Source organism: Varanus komodoensis, unplaced genomic scaffold, assembly GCF_004798865.1.
Source record: "Varanus komodoensis strain SLA01 unplaced genomic scaffold, ASM479886v1 scaffold2, whole genome shotgun sequence".
Taxonomy (NCBI): Eukaryota; Metazoa; Chordata; class Lepidosauria; order Squamata; family Varanidae; genus Varanus; species Varanus komodoensis.
In genome coordinates, this window is record NW_025335568.1 from 25,262,175 (window position 1) to 25,287,901 (window position 25,727).

General features: G+C 40.0%; 1 protein-coding gene across 1 annotated transcript in view; it reads right to left on the reverse strand.

The window, feature by feature from the left end:
* The window catches only part of ARSJ (arylsulfatase family member J), a 34,209-nt gene extending 14,206 nt beyond the window's left edge, over positions 1-20,003 (reverse strand). The window contains exon 1 of the mRNA XM_044428872.1: positions 19,669-20,003. Coding sequence (XP_044284807.1) covers positions 19,669-19,997 — 329 coding nt within the window. The 5' untranslated portion in view covers positions 19,998-20,003. The remainder of the gene's footprint in view (positions 1-19,668) is intronic.
* Positions 20,004-25,727: the final 5,724 nt, after the last annotated feature.

Genomic DNA, 25,727 nt, shown 5'->3' on the forward strand with positions numbered 1-25,727 from the left:
TAAGCTAACTGGGGCTGAAGCCCAACATTTCTGGATGGCACCAGTTTAAGAAAGTTTGGTCTGAAATACTGGATGTCAGGCACTAAGTAAGTTTCAAGTATGGTGATTGCATAGGAAAAGGAAGCAGTTCAACAGCAAAATGGGGAACTACAGTTAGTATGTTGAGAAATAGAACTTGAGTACACTGTGAGACAAATTCAAGGGTAAAAAAAGAAAGAGAGAAATCAGTATACTTGTTCTTGAAAAGTATAGACTGGATTTAGTTGTGGAATATGAGAGACAAACCATTTCATGCTGACATGTCAGATTTCTGCTAAATCACATGTGAAAGCTTCCTCCTTCCCTCCCTTTATTTATACAGCAGAACATAAATATTTCACAAATTGTGTTTTCCTGATCCATGAAACGAATCTAGGCTTTCTACTTCCAGAGTTATGTCATTTGTGTTACAGCAACCTTATTACATCTTATACAGAGTAAATAAAGAGTAATTCCACAAAAAAGCAGCAAGTAGAAACCCTACTCCACCCCATGGCTCACACTGCAGAACTGCAAACTCCACACTTGGCACTGTTAAGACAAAAAAAAAAAAAACTACATTAAAACAGAGCTACTATAAAAGATATTTCATTGCAGCTTCTGAGAAAAGCTTACTGTTGGGATCAGCCAGTTGAGAGACAACCGAGAGTTGTTGGGCTCAAGCTGGGAGGGCAGCTCAGATCAGTTTCAGAACAAAGCTTAAAAGTCAATCAGAGTAGTCCCTAGACTCATCCAACAGCTCTTATAGACTATATCCTAGGTGTCCATGACCAAACAAGTCAAGGTTGGAATTCCAGCAGCCTGTTGGACTACCTTTAGTACAACATGATTGGGAAGGAAAATTAAAACAAATTTTACATAATTTAATTCATACTCATTTACAATCTTTTTCTTAACAGATGTCTTTGTTCCAATAATATTTTATTTCTTGCATATCTTCATAGACTTGAAAGATAAATTGTGGAGATTTATCTGAATGCTGAAATTCAGTTTCAGCATTATGACACTACATAAAGGTACAAAATGGATAATCCTGTAAGTACCCTTTAAAATGTGTACACAATTTTCTAGCATGTGTTCATGGAACAGTAAATACCATAGACTATGTTGATTACCTAAGTTGAACAGTGAGTTTCTGAAAAGAATTCTTTTAAGAAAAGATGCCACCCAAAAGAGCTGTTTTAAAAGAGTTTCTTCTATGCATGCACTCTTTCCTTGTAACCAGACAAAAATGTTTCCTCCTACATAGCTCTAGAGGAATGTGCTTACAAGATGTTTCAGAACCTCCAGGTCAAACTCTTTCCAATTAAGGCAATCTCTTCCAGTCACTTTATACACTGTGGTTAATGGCCGGATGTGACTTAAAAATAAAAAGTATCTCCTGAAGCCTTCACTTAGCAAAACTCAGTAGGCTAGCTGCAAGTTTGGGAAGCAAAGTATACAATCCTGAGAAAAGCTATTCTTGGCTCCTTTTCCGTCTTTTACAGACCAATTTCTGATTAAACATGGTGCCCTTTCCCAGAATATAAGATATTTCTCCTAGCTTTCTGGGCCTCTTTCAGGTCCTACAGCTTCAGTATGACAGCTGCTTCTCTGTGGCACTGCCCTACACTGCTGTGGTAACATCTGGCAGCCAGAACCACATGGAAACAGTCATGTGGCTCCTCCTTCCTACTTGTTTATTGCTTAACTTGGGGAAACACTGATAATCAGGTGTGAACACCACCACCCTACCAACTGTTCCCCATGCTCAAATAATGTCATGAAAACATTTATTTAAAACATTTATATGCCGCCCCCATCGCAACAAAGCCTCGAGGCGGCTCACAAAAAATACAAAAAAAAAAAAAATTAAAACCCCCGGTGCATTCTCGGCTAATTTAAAATCCTAATAAATACAATAATTTAGCAATTAAAGTAAGTTTTAAATAAAAAGGTCTTAGCCTGGCGCCGAAAAACAATGACGGCACCAGGCGGACCTCTCTGGGGAGCGCATTCCATAGATGGGGCGCCACCGCAGAGAAAGCCCTCCTCTGGGTACTCACCCTCCTAATATCATTCACAGAGGGTTCCAGGAGAAGGGCGTCCGTTGCTGATCTCAAGGGGCGGGAGGGCATATATGGGCACAAGCGTTCCTTTAGATATCCAGGTCCCAAGCCGTTTAGGGCTTTATAGGTCATAACCGACACCTTGAATTGGGCCCGGACTTCAATCGGGAGCCAGTGGAGCTGATGGAGAACTGGGGTTATATGAGAACATGGAGCAAAGCAAGTTACAGAATATTTGTTCTTATGCTATTTTAGGAACATATGAAGACACCAGATAAGAAGTTGCTTCTAGTGTAGCTATAAGTGTGCAGACAGTGAAAACTTGTGATGAAGAAGCTATTTTGCTTTACGCCCCACTGTTAAAACAAACACTTTTTTTTTTTTTTGGACTTGAATCTGATTTTATTTTATGCCAACATTTTTATAGGTCCAACTGGGTAATTTTGGGTCAGTTACAGACTTACAGCCCTAACCTCCATCACAGGATTTTGGTTGTGGGGATAAGATTGGGAACAGAAAGAAGAGAATGATGCAAGCTGCTTTGAGTTTGTTGTAAGAAAAAAGTGGGATAGAAATTTAAGCAATCAATCATATGGGTTATTTAGTTGTAATCCATACAAAACACTTCAGAGTTATTCAGTGGGGTTCTTGAAGCTTGGAGGGAGTAGCTTGCTCATTCTTAGCTCACCAACACTCAGAGACTTTTATTTTCTCCCCTCATAATTGTCACTGTGTGAAGTTCCATGTTCTGTGCCTTTAGAAACATTTTATTTTGGTGAATTACAGATGAGTAATATAAATGAAAACAAACTGAAGATAATTAAAATGCATATATTTCTTCAGTAGATGTAAGTAGGTGAATTATGTCCATCAACTCCAAGCTTACATTAATACAGTATTTTTTCAACCATTATACAAATGTTTGTGTTGGCCCAAATGGCCTTATTTATGAACTCAGTCACTGTACAGGTCAGCAATATTTGTTCTGGACAGTGTAATATTGTCCAATTGGTATGTCATATGAGGTTCCAATAAGCCTCCTTATAATATGACCTACAATTCAATAGTACCTTCAATTTTATACAAGCACAAATTTTATTAATCCATTATTCCCAAAACACTGAACACCCAGTGGCTGCAATTCCAACTATGACCACAAGTAAAAGATTAGAAACAAAGAAAAACAGAGAAAACAGAGCGAGTCAGAAGGGGTCTCCCGGGCCATCTAGTCTGACCTCCGATTACTTGTGATGTAGTCACTGATTGGCACATACATAGCCTTCTCCAGTCCTAAAGGTCTGCAAGAGATGACAATTAAATTCTGTGGCAGTGATTATGTGCTGCAGTAGTGCACACCTTGCCAACCACTTATGCACTGATGCAGCACATCTGAAGCAAATGAGTTGTAACTCCAGGAGAGGCTCATCTGAGGGGATAATTTTATTTTTTTATACGTGTAACAAGCACATAATTACATGAATGGGCACATATAGTATATTTTATAATATATATTATATCAATATTCTATTATTATTCTTAAATTTGGTTTTCCTATCCAGAAATCCCACAGCAATATACAACAAAATAGTAGTGGTACAAGCAATCACTTACTGTACATTTGCTTAATTGTTACATTTCTATTCTGCCTTTCTTTCAAGAGGTCTAAGACGATATACATGAATGCTTTCTTCTCTTTTTTATTATCACAATAGCGCTGTGAGGTAGTTTAATCTCACAGGCAATAGCTGTCCCAAAGTCAATAGCTTCACTGCCAACTGGAGACTTGAATCTCGCTCTCCTAAGTCCCAGCCCAACACTTTAATCACTATATAACAATGACTGGGTTTAGGCAACATCGTAATTCACACTGAAGACAGAGTCTGAATGCTGTGGAACTGTGGGTTATTGTGCTGTCTGAACCCAGCTTCACCAACAGGCCTTGGATTTGTTAACCATGAACAGTCCAGAAAGAGAAACCATGTTTGTTGTTGGGATGTGAATTGTGGGTTGTTCATCATGGATTTTATCTTGGTTCAGTTCAAAATTGATTCAGTTCAGATTAAAACACAGGTCAACAACAAGTCAATGTTCAACAACAACAAAATAAATAAATAAATAAAAATCAGCTGCTGAGTGAGGGTTATGTTGTTTGAATGCACTTGATGACTCTTGCAAAAGATACAAAACATATCCAAATATACAGAAACCATCAAGTGCAGCAGATGGATCCAAAAGGCAAAAATAAGAATATATGGGTAGGGAAAAGTGCAGAGATGTCTACAGAATCCGAATTCAGAGCAAGACATAAATGATCATGTGGTTCCCACACATAAGAATTTTGCACAAGAACCTAAATTAAAACACCTCCATTTTAAAGCTGGCTATCCTGGGTCAAGTAACAGCCATACCTTGACAGCTGCAGTAGATACACTTCAACTACTCACTATCAAGAAAAGCAAGAAAGGAACATAGGCTGTACGGTTCTTAAAAGCACACTTGCAATATGATGGATTATTAAGGATAATACTGAATTCAGTATGATTTGAAAATGTTTTGGGCATCCCTGCATATGACTTTTTTTGCACTCAATACAGCTGATCATAGTGGAAACCTGTTTCTATATATGGATTGTATGCTAGAGCAAGACAGACAGTTTATTTCATAAACCACACGCTGCTCCTTGTGTAATGGAAAGTGCCCTGGCATATACAGGACCACCCTGTAATTGTTCTACAGAAAGTGATTTGTGAATTGCATTCTAGCTATGCATTTGGGGTAAATATGAGCATAGCAGGGTCCACTGTGGCTTTTCAGTAATGTGAGGAGATTGTTAAAGCCTTGATTTTATAAGTAGGAAGTTCGCAAAAGATTAATTTGGTAATAAAAGCAGTTTATATAAGGAAATTATTTTCTTTTGGCTCAACATGACCCACATAATTTTACGCTGAGGATTAGCGGCTGATAAGCAAACAGCATGATGCGTATGGGAAACGGTTTAATTCAACTGTTCCCTAGCTGGTGCTATATTAGTATTATTAGCTTTGCAGTATGGCAATAGTTGCAATTTTGACTCTGAAATAGCTACACATAATTAAAAATATGGAGACTATAAATTCAATGGTTCCTAAGTAAAACAGGATCAAATTGGTTTGTTAAATATGAGTCATGATGGCTGTGTACATCTGGGGTACAACTGCTTGGGATAAACAGTGACAAAACTGCTGTCCTCGTGGCCTGTGTCTGGGCTTTGCATAGGTCCCAGTCAGTCACTGAGAGAAATGAAATGCTGGACTAGATTTTGCTCTGCTCTAGCAGGGCTATTTTATGCCCTCATAAGAGCAGTGTTCGACCTGTACACCACATTAGACTGATGGTGGACACATGCCCCTAATTATGCTGACATTCCACTGGGGCTGGACATAGTAGCACAGATGCTGAACAAGTAGACAAGCTTGCCATGTGCCCTCCAAGAGCTCATTTCTGTAAAAACAGAACTTATTCTCATCACTGGTTTTGCTGTTGCTCCCCCTCACAATTTTCTGCTCCTAACACTAAGGATGGAGCTGGTTATTTTAGATCATTGAACTTTTTATGTATTAGAATGCTGTAATTGCATTTAACACATCATTGCCTGCTCTGGACCTTTGGGAAGGTATGAAATACTAATGGAAATAAAGCAAGCACTACACTTCAAGTAGTCTTTATCCTAAAGGCACAGCATCATTGGCTCATATCCCAACACACACTTGTTTCTCTTCCATACTCTTTTTTAAAATAGTGGCAAGCACACAAGTGCACGGATTGTTACACAAAGGAGTTCAATGGTATGCTTAAATAGCTCCCTTGCTATAAAACTGACATGTTCCACCCTGCTTAATGGAACACTGGCCATGTCTAACAAGCCAAGTCCAACAAATCTACTCATTGTTTAGACAGATTTGAATCTAGGATACTACACATGTGAATGAAACATCTGCTTTCTGAAAAACACCTCATTCTCATCTCAGCTCAGGTTGCAAAGCAAAGGGTACTGGATTACACAACTATGGCAAAGACAAGTTTGCAGTAACTGAATCACTGAATTCCAGGCCTTGTAGTAAATCAGCCAAGCATGGGCTGATTTTAAGAAAAGGTGAAACCAACTGGGTAACATCATCTGGCGATGCATCCCCATAAGACAGATTAATTTTTATATCCCTATCCTTGATATTTATTTGATTAGATACTGCTTAACATTTTCCAGGTGTTCTGCAGTAATTGCTTTTTGGGGAGTTTATTAACAATAGAAAAAGTTCCCCTTTCTATCATTTTTACACTAAACTGAAACAAAACAAATATCAAGAAATGTATAAAAGGAATCAATTTCTTATACATATTGCTAAATTTTCCCAAAAGATTCCCATTCCCATTTAAACAGCACTATGTTCTTGGTTCTACAAGATGAAAAATACTTTGTGGAATACAAGTACACAATATCCTAGCTAATCCTAGCTAAATCAAACTTTGGCTCTCTTAAATGTCTCCAGCCCAAGGTGGTGTTGATTCAAGCGATTTTATTCTTAAAGGGCAACACAAATTAGTCACAGCTAGCTTTAAACAAAACAGAAGGCAACATACATAGTGCACAAACTAGATCCCGATATGTTTAGCTTCAGATAAGTTGCAGCATCGCATGCTTTAACTCATGGTTTTAGCTCTGTATCTTTCAGTAAAATGGAGGCAGATGTTGTGTCAACTAAAACTCATCAGAAGTGCCTTTTTATTGCAGAACAACCTGGCAATGGTTAAAATGTACTGGAAAAGTTGAAATTGTAAACATTCTTGATACCTGCTTTCAGATTGTTTCTGCCTTTTGCTTTTAGTAAACTAAAAACTAGTAATATTTGTTTTACCACTTTCAGTGTCTTAACAGCGATCAGAGTTCCTTTCAACATACTTCATATTTAATTCCTCCCGATTATAAACAAAACTATTTGTTTTGCTGTTGCTCTAATTTTGCTATGTTATCTGAATGGATAAAACTGGTTTCTTTTGTGCTTCTCTTGTTACTATAATGAACCAAGATGACTCATCATCTATTGGAAGCAGTTTTGCTGAAAAAGAAAATGTTATTTTTAACCTTAGTAACTTTAAAGATTAGATCTCCAATTTTAGATTGGCCTGGGAAAAGTTGTATAGGAGAATATGGAGTTTCAGGCAGAAAGTCTGCTGGTTGAGACTACAAGTGTATCAAAAGCATGGTCAACATGTTATGGTGCTTCACACAATCCAAGAAAACTTTCAAGTGGGGATGGCAGCAATGAAGGAAGCAGCTAAAATCTCAGGGGATCTTTGGATTGGTCATGCTACTTTGGCTCCCCCCTCCCCCGCTCAATTCTGATAATAATGTCAAGTCAACATAAGAATCTTGGATGGTTCTAGAACAACCCTGAGACATTTCTACCAGAATTAGTCACCAAATTACTTAATGATGACCTGTATAAACTGAAGGAGCACATTATTGTGCAATGCACTCATGTGCTAATATTTTTTTAAAAAAAAATCAAATCTTGTGTAGTGTCTACGAAAGCTTATTTCAGGCTATTCAAAACACTATTTCATGCAGATTTGGATATACAGGAAAATAAAGCAACAAAATGCTAGAGAAAGTTTATAAATTCAAGAGAAAAAGCCTGCTCTTTAGTATACCAGAGGGCTCAGTGAATGGTTCCAGATCATGGATAAACAACTTCATCTAGCTTATGCCCTAAAGAAGCCTTAAACCACACAGGTTTAATAGACATGCAAAACCAGCATTCTTTCCAGTTGTGTCAAACATTCTCAAAGAGTGAGCATTTAGCAATTGTTACATCAGAAACATGTTCTGTGGGAATGAAGAAGCCTGGGAATGGACAGGGCAAAATGGGCAATTTAATCTATAACATGCATGTTGTTGGTTGGTTGTTTGGGGTTTTATCCTTCTCTCTATGCAGTTAAGTCATCTGGAGGTCCATGCAGAATATGTATGTTTCAAATAGAGGCAAGGGATGAGTTGATGATTCAAGTTTGATACAACTTAATGACCAGAGCTTCTGTAATGCACTATATTTGTTAAGAAACTATTTTATTCTCTTGTTTTCTCAGCATGTTAATACGTTGAAATATTGTACCTACTGCATTTTAGGACCAACTATGGGAATAACAATAGTACTTCATCCAGGAAAATCGATGGGAATGAATCAGGCAGAAAACAGCAGCTTTACGTCTCATTTATTTGCTTAACCTATAAAGACAAATGGGACTTTAAAGCACTGGCTCATGTCTTATGTTTCAAAACGCATATCTAGAACCTATCTAGCATACGCCCACTGATTCAATGGAATCTAAGTGAATCATAACTAACAGAACTCTATCTATCTATCTATCTATCTATCTATCTATCTATCTATCTATCTATCTTGTAGGTTGCCCTATTAGCCATTGGCTGTCTGGACAGCTTTTGACTTTTCCTAGATCTAGCCCATTTATTTTATTGCCTATTATTTTTGTTTTAGCCTCATATGTGTTGGGATTTGTTACCTTTGACTGCAAAAATACTAAAGTTGTCATGCATCATTTGAAGTTTCCCATTCCTACAATTCCTGGCTGAGAATTGGAAGAAATTTATTTTTATGTTTTGGGCATCATGGTCTCTTGAGCTCTTGCCAAAATCAAGCTGAAGAAATGGTGAGCTCAACAGCCACATCTTACCTTATTAAAGGCCTCCCTGAAAATGTAGATTGGCTCTTGTTCAGCCCAGGGTACAGCTAGGCTTGATGGGCCATTGGTTTGATGCAAAAGGTATATCAAACCAACTGTTTCACAAGCCATCAGACACACTGCTATAAATAGGGAATATTTCACCACTATTTTAGAATACAGTATCCAAACTTGGAATAAATAAGGTCACTGGGCCCTCGATGCACTTTTACATAGTCTCAGCAGGCTTGGGTGAGTTCTGCCAAATGACATAAAATGACATTTCATCATGATCAAAGAAAGCCAGTATTACCAAAAAATATTAACTAGAATAATTATCATTCTTTAAACTTTATTATTATGCAGCAGAAAATGACATATTTGCCTAATATCTACTTTATTCCCTCTCTAACATAATTAAGAACTTGTGTTCAATGTATTCCTATATTATTGTCATGAAATTATCTTCAGCAGTAACTACTGGACAAATAACCATAAACTTTAGGACATATTGCTAAATGCACTAGGTTGGACCCAGATCTGGTCATATTGGCATCACTTAGTTATGACTATGGTAACAGCAGGAGTGCAGGGCAGGGAAATTGGAGTGGTGAGCACCTGAACTACCTAATGATGGGCTTGGATACTCAGCTGAGCTGCAAATGGCAGGCAGAGGGGAGATGCCTTGTGTGAGGCTTCCTGGTCCAGTTTAATGCAGCCCTTCCTCCCTGCTTCTCAGCCACAGTATGCTGCAGTTGAGCAGTGGGAAAGGGGGTACTAGGCCACCAACCCATTGCCCAACTGCTGTCCTCTGACCTGACTCTCAAAATTTTCACTAGTTGGATTGGGGATCTACTCTGCTTTGTAAGCAGCAGTCAGGCCAGGAATGGGGCAGATTCTGCATGTCAGTGCCCCACAAATGCACAGTGCTGACAAGCAGAATCATCCCTACAAAAAAGCTTCATACATCAGATTTGCTGAACAGAAAGGAAGGCCCTACTTGGCTTTACTTCTTGGAAAATCAGCCAAGCAGGCCATTTACCCACCGTAAATCTCCTAATAGCAGGGCTTGAAAAAAGAGACACACATGTTGGCCAGAGCCTCTTGGCCAGAGTGGCAACCCTTCTTTCCTACTCTTCTCAGTGGACTCTTTTATTTTTTGGCTTTACTGCAGTTTAGCAAGTTGTCCAAGTTTGGACCACGGTAGGTTTCCAAAACCCCACAACTTCATTTTGGGTGGTTCATAAGCCACCCAGGTGCCTTATGAACAACTCCAAGGGAAGCAGGGGAGTTCACACAACACAGTAAGCTAACCTTTCAGCTGCTTATATCATGTGCACAATTAACTCAATGAATCTTGTCTACCATTATGTTTCTCATTCACCTAGTTTTGGTTGCCTGCAGTCCACACTGGATGTGGCTGCTAATATTTACGTGAAATCAGCAGATTTGACTGTACTGCCCAATAACCAAAGCACTCTGGCCAGTTCACAACAATAACTTAATTTTTTGCCTTTGAAAAAAATAACCCATGAACAAATAACACTTGTCCTGATTACAGAAGTCCATTATGAGAACCATCCATTATCTTTTTCATCCATTTCCTGATAGCTAAATTTTCTGTGATATCCCTTAAGTGAGGCTTTATCACAAGTGTTCAAAGGACTAACTGTGTGACAAGCACTACATCATCCCATCTTTGTTGCATTTGTAGTTTGAAAGAAATTAAGACAGTTGGAATTAAGGCAAATTTGAGCATCACGCTGCAAAGAGATTACTTCAAATAGTTCACATAGAGGTGCAATAAAATGTACTTCATTTAAATCACCCTTAATATAGAAAACCATCTTTCAAATAAATCAATAGTCAGCTCCTTGAGAAGTCAACTGTTATAATTTATTAGACTGAAATAAATTACTCCAGAAGAGCTCTGAAGCCAACCTGGAATTGGAGTATATTCCATATACTGAAAAAGTTATGAGGGCCTACATATGACAATAGCAGTAGGTACCTGCTAATATTTATATCATGAAAAAAGGCCATGCCTTCTATCACCTAAGCTTATGTCTTATAGTATGGCCTCTGCTTTGTTACCCTTTCACTTATTATCCTAGTTTTGACCCCATTAGGATCAAAGCCCAATTAACACCTTTCTACCCTTAATGCATGGTGAGCAGCAACTGAGGGAAGCAGAGGGATGGGAGACCCATGCTTTACACCTGTCTAAAAGCTTTTCATAATCTTCTCACAGTCCTTATCTTCTATGACCTCTCATTGTCCTGTTAAAAGGAACTTAGGTAGACTGCAGGATTCCAAGGGTACTACACTGTGGACAGCTATGTTAATGCGGAGATACTCTGTCTTAGCCTTTTGAATCAGGCCCAGCTGTACAGCAGGTAACAATGCAGAGACAAAGGGGAGACTAAAATGCATGCAAAGCAATTTTCAGATATTACTCATATATCCATACTGTCTTCATGACCTGGACAAAACAGACAACTTCTAAAAAGGGAAGAAGAGACTTCAATTTTGAACATATGGTGGGATTCAGAATCTTTTCTGGAAGCAAAAGAAAAGACAAATGAAGAGCTATTTCTAGTCACTGCTCTATGATCACACCTTCTGTAGTGCATGGCTTATGACACACTAACAGAAAGAGGATAAATTTAACAAGCATACTCCAAAATGCAGGCTCTGATAAACACAAAGTTAATCACACTTGAAATTTAACAATTTCAATGGAATTTAAGCATAAGTAACTTTCTGTGTTCATCTCAACAGTTTCATGCATGTGAACTAATGGAGTACACTACAAGGCACATTCCATATACGAAAATGTTCAGATATGGACCCTAGAATTTATGCTAGTTATTTCAGTAATTCTGGAGACAATCAACCAGAAACTTCTCCTACACAAGTACCAATGAAGGTAAATATGTGAGATTACATATTGTCTAAATATTCTCAGGGCCATGATATTTAAGAGATTATAGCATTAGAGAAGTGTGAAGCATTTGCATGTTATTGACTTCTGGAAGAACAATACGTTTTTAACTTTTCAACATTAATTTACAATTTGACTTCAAAATACCACTTTCAGAATAATATTGTTTCTCAGGTAATACAAAAGACAAACAAAACGGAAATCAGGATAGTAAAAGCACAGCAAGAAGAGTTCACAGAACAAGTGAAAACTCTTCAATGTCATTTGATCCTGCTTATATAAGCTCTTTAAAAATAATAATCAGAAAATAATTTTGCTTTTCGTGGACTAAGTCTTCAGACTTGAAAATGCTGTTGAGATCTCAGTAACATTTTGCAAGCCTCCTCACAAACTCTCGTTGTCATCATTGTCAACCATTCAGTTGTGACCAATGCCTGGCCTCTCTGTGGATCATTGCTCTCTATGCCTCTCTGTCCCACAAACCACCCAACCCTCAAAACCTCAAAAGAGACCCATGAGCCCAGTTCCACCACTTCCTTCTTTTCACCAAAACATAACTAGCACTGGCAGCGACAGCCAGCCAAAAGATCTCTTTGCAAGGTCTTAACTCCACCCTGATGACTAGAACACAGACAAATTGGCATTTTAATCCCTGACTTTCCCTGGTGTTTGTAAAAGGAAGTTTATAATTACAGAAGGAATCCTACCCTCTCCCCAGGGTATCAGAATCTGCTTTTTAGCACATTTACCTATATGATAAATCAGATTATAAATGCTTAACTAGTGGTAATCATGATTTTGACATTTCCCCCAAAGGAGTTTTCTTCCAGTCATTCAAATGCTTAATGAAAACAAACTTTTCCCCTATCCACACTTTGCTAAATTAAATGGATATTTCTTACTTTAGTATTTGATAAATATTTTGGGTTAATATTGATAATGGTATGTTTACAACCCAAATATTTACCAAGTCAGTACACACCTAACATGCGACATGATCCTTTTGTGTTATTTACCACCACACATAAAGTAAGAGCAACCTTGTGCTACATTTCTGGCTTTCAGGAAGGTGGTTGCCAGGTGCTTATCCTTGGGAACCCTGCTCCCGAATGCAACCACAGCAGAGGAGGGCTAAGTATTAAAGTCTCTTTCCCACACCCATGGTAGATTCCCTTTCATGAAGTAACATGTAGTCTTGCTTGGGTGGTCACATTCCATAGTTAAAGTTAACAGGCACTGTACCAAGAAGCCATCTGAAAAGCTTGGGAGTACATTCTAACTTTAGAGTGAAACTAAGCATACTGTACATAATTTTGCCAGCAGCTGTTGCCATAGGCTTTCAGGGCAGAAAAAAATTAATTTGCTCCCTAGAGTGGTTTGCCTGGCACCATCTTTGTTATCCCATCAGCGCCAAGTGAAAACCTTTCTATTCTCCAGTCATTTTAACTGCTGAGTCACACAGGACTGTTTTAATTCATGGGTTTTTTATTTGCTGCTGTACCAAGAGGTTAAGTTATTATAGTTGCGATGTTTTTCTCTTGTTAGTGTTGTCTGTTGTCTATTTATGGCTTAATTCTCCTTTAATATAACTTTTATTGTACTATTATTTTAAACTGTGCACCACCCACAGTTGTGGGCTGTGGGCTATGGGGCAGTATGAAAATGTAATAATAAAAAATTTAAAAAATTACTCTTGAACAGCTATTCAGAACTTCAGCAAACAAATGAAAGATACACCTCCTCAACAAATCTAAATGTACATTAGTCATTTTAATCAACATTTGAAAGAAATACATGATATGCCCAAGTGCAGCTTGGAGGACACATGTATTTATTTCCAGCACTTTTCAATCTGTTGTTCCTGTGGCACTTTTATAGATCAGCTTGCACAACTATATACCTCATCAAGTAGACCATGGATGCCAAGTTTCATGTTATAAGCTCAACAGGTGTCATGTTTATAAGCAGTAGAATTTTGAGGTTTATGATGATGTATTTTTTGGGGCGGGGGTCAACTCACCTTAAATAAACAGGCATTCCTGTCCTGATTTGACTTGATTGATAAAATTTGTATACTGCTTCATATACTAATGTTTCTAAATGATTGGCTTATATTGAATATCTTTGGGCCATTGCTTGTATATGATTTTCCACAACTTTCTAAACACAAAGTTTCACAATGAGATAGTTATCCAGGAAGTGTTGCTCAACTCTCATCGAATGTTCCCATTGTAAATGCAACCAGTGATCCAAAGAATTTGATTTCAAGTCCCAATGCAAATATAGCATTAATAGATATAAATACAAATATGAACTATGATCACTGTCCAAACATGTGCAAAGACATGTGGCACAGATCATATAAAATACCAAGTTTAGCTTTCTTATTAAATCCTTTATGGCTTTCATAAATGGCACACAATGCCTTCTGACAACTTTTCCACACAAAAGCATTTTATATTGACTTTTAAAAAAAATATACATGCACCATGAGAACAAGCTGGCAAATGAACATTCTTTGAGAAGAAACTGGATAGGTTTAGCCTGGGGTGGGAATGGGTGAGCAGAATTAACTGGTGAGCTTCATGGGTAAGTGGGAATTTGAAAAGCGCTCCAAAACAGTGTTGCCAACACTGAGAAAGTAATATGCAGAAATTGTACGGAAGGATATGTACTTCCTGTAAGGATGGTAGCCAAAGCAAGGACTCACCTGTTGTATTCAAAAGACAAGCCATGGAGGGCTTACCTAGAATTGGTTGTGACAACCAATGTAAGTATCCAAGAAATGAGCTGTTTTCTCTTTGTTCTATCTCCTGTAAGCCCAGGACAGATAACATTTTGTACCAAAGCACTTCTGAATTCTACTCTAGGGCAATGCACTTTCTACACAGCATTTATATTAATAACCAATCTGAAACGTTACTAGTGTTTGGAAGACTGCAGCAAATTCTCATTACCAAGGAAAGTCACCACAAGGCCATTATATGTTTACACTTGACTGGTATTAGAGCTTCAAACAGCCTTTGAAATCATTGATCGTAAGATGTCCACTAGTTGCTTTTGCTCTGTTGCCACATTCACGGGCTCCTCTTTAATAGTTCTATTTTTGGCAGGCTGGATGGGAAGTCATAAGAATGGACAATACCTGTGGAGACCAGGTTGCCCCCATCTTTAATATCATCATTCCCTTTAATTTGACCAGCCAGGTTTTACAGCACACAGTTTTTCTGCTGATGACTGGAAATGAAAGTAGACAAGTCAATTTGAATTGAGTCCAGGTATAATGGATTTACAGCTTGTGAAAACATAATGTCTGCTATTAATCATTTTCAGTGTCCTTTCAGTGAGATGACAAGGTTCTGCAACACTGGGACCTTTCGGGATCCATTGCTGTACCAAGAAATTCAATCCATAAAGGGGGGTAGAAGGGAAATAATACAACATTACCTTGTTGCCAAAGCTACACTCTTTGCAATATCACAATACAACAGGAGTGCATTCCATACAGGACTACCCTAGTTAATTGTTTGGTAAAATGTTAGCAACTTCATCTCTCTGCAAGGGAGCACAAATTGTAGCATTTTAAATTGGATCCTTTTAAAGCACAATTACAGGTGATAATTATCTTCTTTTACATACTTGCTTTTCCACAATATATATCATCCACATTCCTTCATCCTCCTCACTCTAAGGCACTCTCTTGAATTTACTATACATCAGCAAGAATATGTTGAGGTTGATCTTAGTGGCACGATCCTTTTAACGTGGGTGAATTTCATCATATATGTTTACTGTAGTTTGACTTTATTGTACGTAGGAATTTCAACTTGTTATAGATCAGATAACTGAATAAATCAAAACATCTGTGGGTGTCATGAATACAGGTTAGGGGACAACTGGCTGGAGAGTGTCAGAGTGGCACTTGTGAAAGGGATCTCAGGGTACTGGTTGACTGCAGGCTAAACTGTGACAGGCAGTCAAGAGGGCAAACACCACCGTTGGTCGCATAGCCAGAAGCATGGCTTCTAGATTGAGAGAGGAATTACTGCCACTGTATACAACTCGGGTGTGCCCGCAACTGGAATATTGTGTTCAGTTCTGAGTCCACATTACAGGAAGGATACAGCCAGACTGGAATTGGTGCAGTGTAAGGCCACAAGGATGGTGGCCAGATTGCAGGGAAAGCCACATGAGGCAAGACTGAGGGAACTGGGTCTTTTCAGTCTGAAGGACACTCCAAGGGGATCTGTTTGCAACATATAGGTATGTGAGGGGGTGTCACATGGAGGTGGGTAGAGACCCATTTTCCTCTGCATTCCAATCGAGAAAAGCTCAGGGAACCAAGGTTCAATTTGGAAGCCAGGAAGTACTTCCTGACAGTTAGGATCCCAAGGGTATGGATGCTGGTTGAAGTCCCACTGGTGAGGGTGTTCAAGGACAGGCTGGACATGCACATGGTAGGCATTTCATGAGTGAAGCCAGCTGAAGCCCGGAGTCAGACTAGATGGCCCAGGAGGTCCCTTCCGACTAGCTTTGTTTCTATCTAAGTAATCTTAATTTGTCTTGATTAAGGAAGTAAAGGAATGGAAGAATGTTAACTATTTAGTTATTATCTACTGTTTTTTCTTGCAAGGAACAGTCATCTTTCTTCCCATTTGTTTCATTAAACAACCCCTTGGGGTAGGTTAGTCTATGAGCAAGTGATTGGCCCAAAATCACTTCCTGGCCAAATGGGGACTAGAATCTGGATCTTCCCAGTTCCTATCCAAGATTCTAGCCACTACACCACAATGGCTCTCTTTTTATCCTTGTCTGTCATTCACACAAATGAAGAAAGATCATATTTTGTATTTTTAAATCGCTCAGGTTAAGCTTTCCCCAACCAAATTGTTATACTCAGTTTGATTCCAGTTTAGTTATGTTGAAAGTAAACCAACTGAAGTCAATGGGATGTAAACTAGACATGACTAACTTGTTTCAGTACTCTCTGTAGGTCTCCTGTAAACACAACTAAGTCATGAACCAACCTTCTCTTCTCTCTTTTTCCCTTTCTTTTGGTTGTTCATGGATTGTGCCTTGCTCTGAAAGTAAAAGAGGGGGAAAAGAAGCTTGAATCCTAACAGACTGAAGAAAATCAGAATGAAGTGCAGGGAAATCTCAGCTTTCATTTCCAAAATCATTTCCAAAAATACAGCAACTCGATTTTCAGAATCATTCTCAGCCCAGTCTACTTTAAAAAGCACAACACCCTCTACTGACTGATCCATTTTTTTCTCTTTTCGTTCTCTTCCCTAATTTAAACAGCATGTGCTTTATAGTTAGCAATCTAGATTGGCAATCTATGTTCCTTTGGACTTCAGTTGGTTTATTCTCTACTGAGCCCTGATGATGTTCCAGTTTCTGCAAATGTAACAGGGTCAGATCAGCACTTAGCTCCTCAACCCTAGACAAAAGCACTCCGTAGCCAGATGAATGAATTACTGTCACGCAGGATGAAGAGACTGCCTACCAGACTGTGAACTGTAAGTCTGGTCTGCAGAGCATTTACTCCAGAACTCTGGCTCACACTTTGCTTCCAGCTGTTCTAACAGAAGAACACTTTCCATTTTGTGAAAATAACCTTGCTAATACTAATGTAAGAGAAGGTAGATTTTTACATTCATGCACCATGCTGACTTTCATGGGTCATCAGATGTCTGGTGCTCTGCACCACACATGCAGGTGCAAAGATACCAAGCTGACTTTTCAGTGACATGGTTTTCAGTAACAGAAACAAACCTTTCAAACATGCCTGCAAAAAGTAAGATAATAGAAGTACTGAAGTATTCACAGGGTGGGAGATTCCATTTTTGGATAAAAGAGGAGATATTTTGTTTTGCGACTGTACACAATTGGAAGAAGTTCCTGTATGTGGCATGCTTTATTACACTGCAAATCTGTGGCTAGGACCATGTCATTATTTTTTTGGAATATGCAAGTGACAGCCACATTAAAAGTAACAGTTGATGAGATAAGTGTTATTGACTTCTTGACAGGACTATGCTCATCACTCTAGAATTAGAAAATTAGATTAGGAGTCATAGCAATAAACTTAATTCTAGTCTGCTCTTTATCAAATCTGTAAAGAGAAACATCTCTCAAATGTGCAACTTCTGTAAGCCAATTGCCCTAACAATGCATGTGGCTGACAGAGTTTGGGGTTCCACAGCCTCCATATTGGATTTGATCCCGAAAGCCCAGTGGATAAAATCATGTTGGGTGATGGACTGTAAAACAGGAATAATAGCAACCTATTGTATGTCATTGTTAGAATCAGTGATAAATGTTGTGAAATGAATTGTACATTTAATCATTAGAATATTATGCTTGATTTTAACTGTTTTGGTGACAGTGCATTTCACTGAATTTATTTCAAATTTATATAAAGAAAAAGGTTTACGTTAGGCACTGCACTGATTTTTATCTGTAAGGCATGAAGGCATAATCCAATTTTAGTGAGCCATTGGTTTGGATAATTTTGTTGCCATTTATATAATTCTACAGAGGAGGCACATTAATTTATCTAATAGATTTCTGTACTGCTCAATAGTCAAAGCTCTCTGGGCAGGTCACAACAATTAAAACTGTAGAACACAACATGATAAAATATAAAATTCATAGCAACGTTGATCAAATCAGATTAACTGGAGCCTGATATGTGGGAGTTCTGCACACTGTACTTCCAACTGTAACACGATTTACAATTTCATGGACATATTTTTGAACCAGCACTTGGCCAGCTTAAAAGAAACTTGTGAGTATGGTATGAAATGAGAATCACAGCTATTTTTAATGCATGCAGTCTTATGACAAATTATAGCATCAGAACAAGCATATTATGTTAGTTGGTCATATGCCACTGCACAGGTAATGTAAATCATGTAAGAACTTGTCAAAAGTGTCATAGATTTCTATTAAAACTAACCTTTTTGGGCTGCCATTTCTCAACTGAAATTTTTACCACTGGCCAATTGTAATCATCAGTACAGTGATATTCTGATGACTCACAATGAGAATTCAAACTTGCAGATGGCAACAAAATGGAACAACTTGAGTGTTCATTCATTCACTTGGAAAGTTTGCTTTCCAAACAGTTGGGAAGTTTGCACATGAGAACCTTCCACTGCAAAGCCCCTGATCTTCCCTCCTCCTGAGCTGTATTAATAAAAACAGATTAAGGCGTATGCTCATTGCTGGTAGGATCTACACAATGGGAGTGGCAAGCCTTTATGTTTATCCATGTAAATCAACTGCTAATATAATATTATGAAGCAGGTAATGCCAAATAATTTAAAAACAGGCACTTTGGTTTCAGTTCAATTAATCCACTTCCTTCTGAAACCTCAATTAAGCATAAACTTTTCAAACGATGTCATCAATTAGAGGGGGTAGTTGTGCTAAGTCTGCCACTCACTCACTCACTCACTCACTCACTCACTCACTCACTCACTCACAGAGAGAGAGAGAGAGAGAGAGAGAGAGAGAGAGAGAGAGAGAGAGAGAGGCTTGTAGCCCTTGGTTTTAAAAGTTCCTCAAGTGCTTATTTCATCAGATGCCCCAGTCCATGAAAGCCTTCATCACACGGAGCGTGCAATCTTATAGTTTCCTGAAAGTAAGTGCCACTGCACTCAGCAGGGCTGACTTGGGAGGAAACAGGACCGTGCGGCAAATCCACTCCCTGTATCGGGCGCCACCAGACTTATGCGAATGTTCTGTGCGCGCGCGCGTGTGTGCGTACGCCCGGGTACGAAATGTTAGAAGTAGTCTGTGAGACAAAACACAGAAGATAAATAGATGATAGACGAATGCTGTTTTGGAGGTGAGCGAAACCAGGCCAATACCCATCCACCGCCACCCCAAACACACGAATGCAGCCCTGACCTTCCAGTGATGAACTGACTCCTGGACGGCGTGCACATCGGCTGGACATAGTAGTTCTCCAATTTAACTCCTTCCGCGGCGAGCCTATCCAGGCTGGGCGTCCGGATCTCGGAGCCATGGTAGCCCACGTCCCTGAACCCCTGGTCGTCCGCCAGGATGAAGATGAGGTGAGGCTGGGAGGCAGGGGAGGGGTCAGCCTCGGGCCCTCCTTCCCACTTGGCCGTCGGGCTGCTGCCGCTCTCGGGGTCCCCCACCGTGTCCCAGGCCAGGTAGCCGTAGGTGAGGAGGCTGAGCACGGAGAAGCCGGCAAGCAAGCTCCCGGCTAGCATTTTCCCTCGGCAGAGCCGGGTTGAGCGCCGCACGCCCCCTCCACCTCCCCCGGGGCGAGGGAGGCAGAGGGCCTCGGGAGAGGGGGCGCGGGGAGGCGTTAGGATTCAGGGGCCGCGCCCGCGGAGAGGCGCTGCAGCGCCCGCGTGCCTGCCCATGACGCCCAGGGCGAAGTCAACCGCCGCCGCGCCCGTGCGCGGAGCAGCGAGGGGCGCTGGCGGGCCGGTCCAGGCGCGCTCTCAACGCATCCCCGGCTCGCCGGCTCGCCTCCAGCCGGTTCAGCCGACGGCTCCGCGCTTCATCCTAGTCCCAGGAGAGGCAGGCAAGGAGGAACTGCCCGTGCCAGCAGCCGGCAGACAACGCCGCCGCCGCCACAGCAGCCGTCGGGCACGGAGAAGAGGGCTGTTGAACGCGCCGCGCCGCGCCGCGCCTCGCTCGGCTCTTGGGTCTTCCCCGGCGGGGCGCGTCCCTCCGTTTTCCTAGAGGGCGGGAAGGAGGAGCGAGCCGGAGGAGACGCCGTCCTGCCTGAGCGCCGGCGAGCAACTCTCTCTCCTTCGCTTTCCTTTCCTTTCCTTCGCTCCCGCCTCCGTTTCTCCCACCCATCCCCGGCGAGCAGAGCCAAACAAAACTCCTGCCTGCCTGCCCGCCTCTGTCCACGCGCACGCGCGCGCCCCGCGGCTGGAATTGGACGGCGAGAAAAGTGCTGGGCCAGCAACGGGAGAGAGAGAGGGCGAAGTACCGAGGTCGATTCCCGCTGCTTCTTCCGTCGTCGTGCCTTCTGCAGAGGCTGCTGCTTGCGTAGGAAGGCTGGGGAGGGGGCCACTTACATCCCAGAACTTGCATCGCAATCAGCTTTGGAACATGTAATGTAAAGAAGCGTGCCTCTGAGAACATGCAGAATGAATCTGACTTGGTTCTGCCTTTCCTACAAAGAGCATCAGGCTTTCAGATCATAACAGCTGGCCCGAAATAAATTCAGCACCAGAGCCAGGGCTCCGCTTCTGGAGTGTGTGAGCTGGCAAGGAAAGAAGGCTTTATACAGAGTGTCTTTCCAAAGTTAGTGGAACTATTAACTACAGATTGTCGTATGACTTTTCAGGAGGGTTGGGACCCAAGGATCTCTCTCTTAGCAAGATAGTAGGACTGTTTTTCCCCAGGGTTGCATAGGAGTACTTGCCAGATATAAAGGCGATCAGATGCCACAGAAGGCAGGCTTCCTGTACCTTTACTTAATTATTTTCCTGTGTTTCTCAAATAAAAGTTAAAAGCATGACATGTGCATGGACATAAAACCTAAAACAGCTAAAATCATAATAAAATAAACAGAAAATAGTAGACAAAATATAAAAATCACTTGAAAGCCAGTCTAGTATAATGCTGGACCAGAGAGCTGTGTTCCATTCTTCACTCAGTCCTGGAGCTCACTAGGTGACAAAAAAAGTCACTCGTGTGCAGCCTAACTCACCTGAGAGGCTTGTTCTGGGGACACAATGGAGCTGTGCAAGCAGCCTTGGCTTCCTCATGGGAGTTTAAAAGGCCAGACAGAGAATCAATGTAATAATAACAATAATCAGACTAAAACAATGCTGAGGAAATGGAAGCGTCTTCAATTGGTCCCAAAAAGCAACCATGTAAAGAACCTGGTAAGATATCTGGGGAGGACATGCTGTGCCAAAGACCTACCCTCTGGCCAGATGCCTTACCTCATTTTAGGTGTGGGGGTGGAGACTCAAAGGCCTCCAGAGAAGATCTTTGGTGGCAAGCAGTATGCCTCTTCAGGTAAACTGGTTCTAAAAGGTTTAGGAGATGATCCTAATAAGCACACAGAGGGATGAAATGGTGAGATAAACGTTTAAACCAGCACTGGAACCATAAATCCCCAAGAAACTGTAGGATCATGAAAACGGTGCAGAGAAAAGGATGTTGTATCTCTTTCAAGAGAGATCTGGAGAGTGTTGGGTTAGGGGAGTGAGTATGCAGATGGTCCAGAGGAATAAAATAAATAAAAGTATTGCCAGAAAAGAACAGTAACACATATACATTTTGTAAAGAAGCGTTAAACATACAGTTGTAAACAGGACCATACAAAATTCACCAGAAATAACATAGTGTAAACAAACATATTCTATTTCTTCTGTTTTCCTCTCATCACTCACATAACTTTACGTGCAGTTATTGGTAAAGATGATCAAAAGGATGTCAATTATAACAGTGTAAAATATGGTTTCTGAACATTTGAAAGCAATGGGTTGTACCAAAATTAATAAAGGATTATATCAATAATGTGACTTCAGCTTTTTTCTGATTCATTAATTTTGCCATTAACTTGTACTCTGAATCTTTTCCAGCCATTCTTTCAGAAAAGGAATAGTTGGCTGCCATCAGTATTTTGTATATACTAATCAAGTTTCTGTAACCGTATAATCTTTTTGTTGAACTAAATATTCTGTATACCAGTTAAAAACTGAAAAGTCTACAGGATGTCCTAAGATAGGTATTTCTCCGTTTTAAATTAAAGTTCTAAATTACTTTCAAAATCTTTTTGCCAAAGTGTACGTCCATCATATGGAACTGAGAAAATTGAATGTGACTGGAGAAAACCATGAGAATAGTGCAAATGGCAGTCAAGGTCTCATAGTCTGTGGAATGTTAATGATGAAAACTGAAATTAGATTATGCTGAAAGCAGAGCAATAATTACATAACAGCACGAGGCATTGACTTATACTTTCGGAACAGAGTGACAGAGGAGATACTGTCCATAATATGGAAGTCTGTAAAGCAGAATGAGACCTGTTACAAAAGATGAAGTTGTAGACTGAATTTGCATAACACAACAACCAAAGATAGCAGGCAATAGTTGGTTGTCATGTCATGTGAATGCAGCACAGCTTACTCATCATACATAGTTTTCTTCAAACTACCCACAGTGAGAACCCGTGGACTGTCCAAGGGTTTATTTTCCCCTTGTGGTTTCATGTTGCCCAAACCCAGATAAATATTTCAGCTGAGTGTAAATGCCTATGTCCACTGACTTGCTCAAGAAACCATTTGCTGCTCTTCCCAAACAGCACTCAGAGGTGGCTGGCACTGCCTTTCCCCCTTCCACATCGCAATGTGGACCTATTTTTGTTTTGCTGTTGTTTTTATCTTTTATTTTTAAAAACCCCTCTTTGGTCACTGAGGTGCTTGGCTTGACAGCTCCCTTCCTGTTCCCCATTTGGACAGTCATGGGGCTGCCCTTCAAAGTCCTCCTGCTCAGTTTTTGTATTTGGGGTTTTTTTTTTTTTTTTTTGCTCCCACGAAGGGAGGTTCCCCTACTGTCACCTGGGATACCACTTGAAGGAAGGACAGGGAGGGAGCAAGTTTCCCACAGTGAACCCAATTGTCTGTTGGACTTGTCACAGAGCAACTAACTTACCATAGGAAATCACACGAAGTGTGAACGTGCCTGTACTGTGAGTTGGATCACAGTCCCTGGACTGGGTAACAGTGTAAGTGGAATGATAGTACAGCATTATTTCCCCATGGGATAGTACTTGGCTATATTATCTCAACATCAATACTATTCTGTTTATTTTCCATGAATCTTTTTTTATGTAGTGCTGCTGCTTTCTTGAGCTTATTGTATCACCCATTTACCTCTTAAACTTGCATAGCTCCATATCTGCTCAGTTGTGTTGACATGTCCCTTTCTCTTCCTTATGTGGATATTGCACATGGTTTTATAAGCTTTTCCACATCTGTTGTTTGGTTTTATTTCCATTATTTGGTTTGGTTTCATTTCCATTAAGCCTCAGTAAGGCTGAAATCCTAAACTTATTTACAAGAAAGTTAACCCATCAAACACACTGTCTCTTATGTCTGTTTAAACGTCCTTAGTTTGGTGCTGTGCATATGCCTGCAATTTTCAAAGTCTTCAGTTATTCCTAATTTGGTTCACCATATTCTAAACCATAGCGTCAGAGTTTATTTTCATTTCATACCCAGCTTCATTTTTCTCTAGACTACTTAATACGTGTGGATGGTGCCATGTTTCTTGTCAGGCCATTTTACCATCCCTTTGTGGAGGGTTGCTTCATTGAGAAAATACTGTTTTCAGTGTTTCAAGTATCACCACAAAACTTGGAAAATATGAATGCACAAGATTTACTTTCAACCACAAGCCAGCTTGATTTGTTGCCACCCATTCTGGTGCCATGAAGAGCATGCCTGGAAAATGTAACTTTAAAATATTAGCAACTTGATTTCTTAGATTTCTTTTAAATATAGGTATACAGAAATATATTTTTGATGAACTAAAGTTTTCAGAGTAGAATAGAACAGGCTTGGTTGGTTCATCAAGGTCAATTGATCTTACTTAACATAATAAAATTGTTTTCTTGTTGCTTGTATCTTTTAATTGATATTGCATAGGTTAAGGGCGTGAGTTATAAGTGTGAAGCCTCTGGTTCAAATCTAAAGTTAGACATGCTCTCTGCTGTTTGGCCCCAGCAAGGCGCTGTCTCTCAGACTCCAACACCCAGATTCCAGGCTGGCCCAAGACATTTTGTTGCCTATGGCAGAACAGCAAATGACTCCCTTGGAAAGGTGAACACGCTGAAGGCTGGTCAAGTTATCTTGGCAGGTGAGAGAGACATTCCCAGAAGCACAGAACTCCCACAATCATCTCCATACCTGGAAATTAAATGACCAGCAAACTGTGGCTGCTTCATTGCAGAAAAAATCTGCAGCCTCAGGCAAGTCTAATTCAGCCTATTGGTATAGTTTCAATTGTAATATCTGGTTTATCTATCTGGAAGCATTATTGTGATAAAGCATTCAAAAGGAAAGTGCTGTATACGTTCTACGTATGATAAACCACAGTTCAATCAAAACCGTAGGCCACAATAAATGTGTTAGCCTTAAAGATGACACAAGATCCTGTTTTCATTTTTCTTTTGTTGCAGCAGACACTCCTGGCTACCCTTCTGCAAAATGAATGAAGTTGGCAAATAAAACACTATCCAGAAACACATCATTTCTAGAGCATTCTTGCTTTTCTTTTCATTGTATTTTCTTTTTCAGCAGTTGAATTAAATAGCACTTGTACTGGAGCTCTTATCTATTTTCTTCTTTATAAAAAAAGTGATGCTTTTCCTAAGTGAATTAATATGTGCAGTTTGGAGAAGCATGGAGTGAGAACAAACATTGAATGTACAGAAGATCGACATTCACAGCAGTATCCAATTTGTCACTCATATTAAAATAAATTGTTGTATGCTATCATGTTGTTTTTTTACTTATGGTGACCCTATGAATGAAAGCCTTCCAAAATGTCCTGTCCATGACAGCTCCATTCAGCTCTTCCAAGTTCAAGGCTGTGGCTTCCTTTATGGATTCAATCCATCTCATATTTAGTCTTCCTTTTTGTCTTCTGCCTTCAATTTTCCCTAACATGACTGACTTCTCCAGTGAATGTTGCCCTAGCATGATGTGTTTGAAGAATGAGAGCCTCAGTTTTGTAAATGTAAACTATTTTTAAAAATATAAAGTTTTGTAATTGTAAAGTAAATTACACTGTGCTAACATAAGCTGCCTCCAGCACAATGCCAAGAACATTTGCTAAAGCACATTTTTCCTCAGATGTTATTGTATGACAGTCTCAGTTGCAGCATCTTTACAGGTGAAATTCTGGCTTGATTTGATCCAGGATGTACTTGGATCTGTCAGTCCAAGGAATTTACAAAGCAA